At 38.4% G+C, this 3,613-nt stretch overlaps 1 protein-coding gene across 1 annotated transcript; it reads left to right on the forward strand.

The window, feature by feature from the left end:
• The first annotated feature begins 2,431 nt into the window (after window positions 1-2,431).
• LOC110882427 (FK506-binding nuclear protein-like) lies at window positions 2,432-3,247 on the forward strand. The gene has a single exon (XM_022130451.1). The coding sequence runs from the start codon at window positions 2,432-2,434 to the stop codon at window positions 3,245-3,247; it is 816 nt and encodes a 271-aa protein (XP_021986143.1).
• Window positions 3,248-3,613: the final 366 nt, after the last annotated feature.

Below are 3,613 nucleotides of genomic sequence, written 5' to 3' on the forward strand. Positions count from 1 at the left end.
GTCCATTTTATATAAAAAATTAATTAATGCGTTCTGATTGTGCTTTGAGGTTCGGGATTATTTGAAAGAATTATGAATGTTTGTCGATGTAGTGCAGGTTTCTGTAAATAACTAATGCTTGCGAGGAGATGAGATTTAATAAAATTGATGTGGGTTAAAATACACATATTTTCCCGTGTAAAGTGTGTATTATTTTGTATAGTTTTTATTTAGTTTTAGAGTTATTTTTTATTATTTTGTGTTTTGCTAGGTACTGGTGCAAATGGAGTGAAAACGAGTAAAATGGAAATAATTAGCCAGTTGGGCAAAGTGGAGTGCCAAGGACCGCATAAAAATTGCAGCTATTTTTCTTGATCGGGCCAGACCCACTTATATCTATTTTATTAAAAAAGGCTGCTATATATATTATTATTAATATTGTTAAGAGTTGAAAAAAAAAAGAAAAAAATAAATGGACGTGAAGTCCATATGTTTTGTGGGCCGCAAAAAAAAGGAATGCCCAGCCCCATTATTCTCGACAACACGACTTAGGGATTCCTAGAATTCTGGACATCAGTGGGGTGGCGGCATTTTAAGGGCATCTTGAGGAGCAATAAAAAAGGCACATTGTGTACATCAACGAGGGAAGCACAGTAGACGGCAGCAAGCAATTTAGGAAGTTGACGGCAGAAACACAACAACAGGCTGCGATCAAGAGGAAAGAAAGAAAAGAAAGGATTGGTTCGAGCTTCAAGCCGCGATCAAGTTTCAAGTTCGGGTTTGCAATTTATTATTTTTGGTTTTGTTAGACTTTGTGTTTTACAAAATTATAAACATGTTTTGCTACTCGATTCAGACTTGTTTCTTTTTCATGACTATGATTCTTGGCTAAACTTTTCATACTACTTAGGTTGAGATGAACTAGTTGATTGTTGCGTTGTTTTAACTTGGTTTTGGTTATTTTATGCGATTTACATAACTTTGCCTTGTGATTGATCTTGATATTGCATGTTGGTGTGTTTTGATTGATTATTGGTTGATGAATTCAGTGGTTTAGGCACATAGAAATATCCCTAGACTTAGAGTTTAATTTGAATCGTTGATCTTAGGGTTTTCGGTTTGAATATTGAGTTGATAAATTGACCAATTCGATTAATAATTAAAATCAATATACTAAAACTTGCATCCTCATCTTGTGACTCGAAAGACGATTAAGGTGAGCTAGGTTATTAGCTAATCATTGGTGGGTAGATTGGGTGACCGATAGCTCGGGCTCGTTTATTACATCGTGGTTAAGGTTTCCTAGGATTTCAATCTTCATGGTTTGGTTTGCTTTGCGTTTTTGGGATCTTCTCTTAACATAATTGTCTCTGAGGTCAAAAGGATTCTATTTTCGTAGGATTTGGTATCGATAGGTCGAGCCGGTTCGTTCTAGCACTTCGTATTTCGTCCTTATCTTTCGTTTGATACATCTCTAGCGGGGGGTTAATCGAAGGATTAGGATATTTAGCCATTACCATAGTCAAGATAGCGTTGCATGATTCTAGGGATTCGATACCTAGGTAGTCTTTTCTCATCATATTTGATTTACATCTTGCTCCCGAGTTTGTGTTTGTTTTGCGTTGCTTGTCTTGTTTGCCACATTTTCTTATTTAATTAGATTATTAGTTTAATTAGTTAAAATCTCAAATGCAAACACAAATTAAAACCAGTTAAGTAATTAGTTGAGTCAGAGTCTAGTTAGCGTCGCTAGTGTCTCGTGGGTTCGATACTCGGACTTCATTAGGCTTTACTACGTACGATAGGTACACTTGCCTATCAATGGTCTAGCATTTAGAGAGTCTTAGTTTATAAATTTAAAACTAGGGTGTCTAGATTAGGTTTAGTTTTTATTAGATCACATTCAGCACATCAAGTTTTTGGCGCCGCTGCCGGGGACACTTAGGCGATTGCGTTATTAGATTTGACTGAACTTATTTGTTTAATTGGTCTTATTTTTAGTTTGAGTCTTAGAGTTTGTGTCTAGTAGTAGTGTGTCTAATTGTTTTTGTAAATATATTTTTATTAGTTAATTTTTATAGATATATATATTTTTAATATCATGTGTTTAATCTATGGAGGGGACCATTACACTAAATATTGCCCAATTCGAACGGGGTACCCTCCCTGTGTTACGAAGTTTGCGGATGCAATTTCAGGCTTCATTCAGAAAACTGAAATGGCAAGAGACCAAGATGATCCGAGATTTCCCGACATGCTCGCCTTTTCGGAGCAAGCGCTCGTGTTACTACAGCTATTGGCGGATAATTGGAGGATTCAGCAAGTGGATCCGGAGTGTCAGGGCTGCGCTAGACCGCACAGGTATGAAGATTGTCCGGTCGCTTTTCCATGGTCAATACCTTCGGTTACATGAGGTATATACTGGGATGATGATTGGGATTGGAATCGAGGTATGAATGACGAATCGGTAGATGCCACCGAGCTTACCAATATGAAGACACCATTGTGGGATGCTGAGGGTACTTGTGAAGATAATGAGGTAAAAATAGAAGAAAAAGGAGTTGAGGTTGAAGAGGATCCTACTAGTGACCCAGAGTTGTTAGATAGAGAATTGGAGACGAAAATGGACGAATTAGTCCCACCTCCGGTTCAACAGGATGTGAAACTCCCTTGGAATTCCACGCCATGGTATTACGGTCCTGAACCTATTGACGATGATGTCTGGAGTGAAGATGATGAGGGAGTGGTAGAAGAGATGGAGTTAGAGATACCTGACTACACCACGTCCCCTAGAGTTGAAGAATTTGAAGAAGAGCCACTTGACAAGATGGAGGATGAGAATGAAGAGCGTATACCATCTTGGGAGGAGGAGCTTGGTGATGAGTTGGTAGGTTTGCCAACTCTTGAAGATGAAGAATTTGACCCGATTGGTGATCTCATCTATCTAGAGACATTACTTGAAGAGAAACCGACCATGGAGATCAAATATACACCAAACGAAGAAGAACAGGAAGTGGCTGAGGAGTTTGATAGCCGACCCGTGGAGAAGTTAGAAGATGGACCGCCACCAGGATCAAGAACACGGGAGAGGGCGAGAAAGAGCTTGGATCAACACCTACCGAGGATTCAAGGATGGTACCAAAGGAAAAAGAAGGAGAAACCATTGAAGTTTGCACAACACCATCCTTCTCATTACATGCCACGAATCAGGATGGTACCAAAGGAAAAAGAAGGAGAAACCATTGAGGCGGGATTAGGTGGACCGTAGCTTCTAGCGTGAGACCCTAGGTATATTGACCGCACTTGAACTAAATTTGCATGATAAGTGGCTTAGAACTGAGTTTGGGTTTAAAGGGACAAGCATATTTGCAATCGTGGCTAACACAAGTTTTGATCTTAACAAGTATAAATACGTTTTTGACCCGAGTATTTATCCATCTCTGATTTCGTATGCATAGATTCTTTTTCAGGGACGAAAAAGGTTTAAGTGTGGGGATATTTGATGTGGGTTAAAATACACATATTTTTCCCGTGTAAAGTGTATTATTTTGTATAGTTTTTATTTAGTTTTAGTGTTATTTTTTATTATTTTGTGTTTTGCTAGGTACCGGTGCAAATGGAGTGAAAACGAGTA

This window comes from Helianthus annuus, chromosome 10 (assembly GCF_002127325.2).
Source record: "Helianthus annuus cultivar XRQ/B chromosome 10, HanXRQr2.0-SUNRISE, whole genome shotgun sequence".
Classification (NCBI taxonomy): Eukaryota; Viridiplantae; Streptophyta; class Magnoliopsida; order Asterales; family Asteraceae; genus Helianthus; species Helianthus annuus.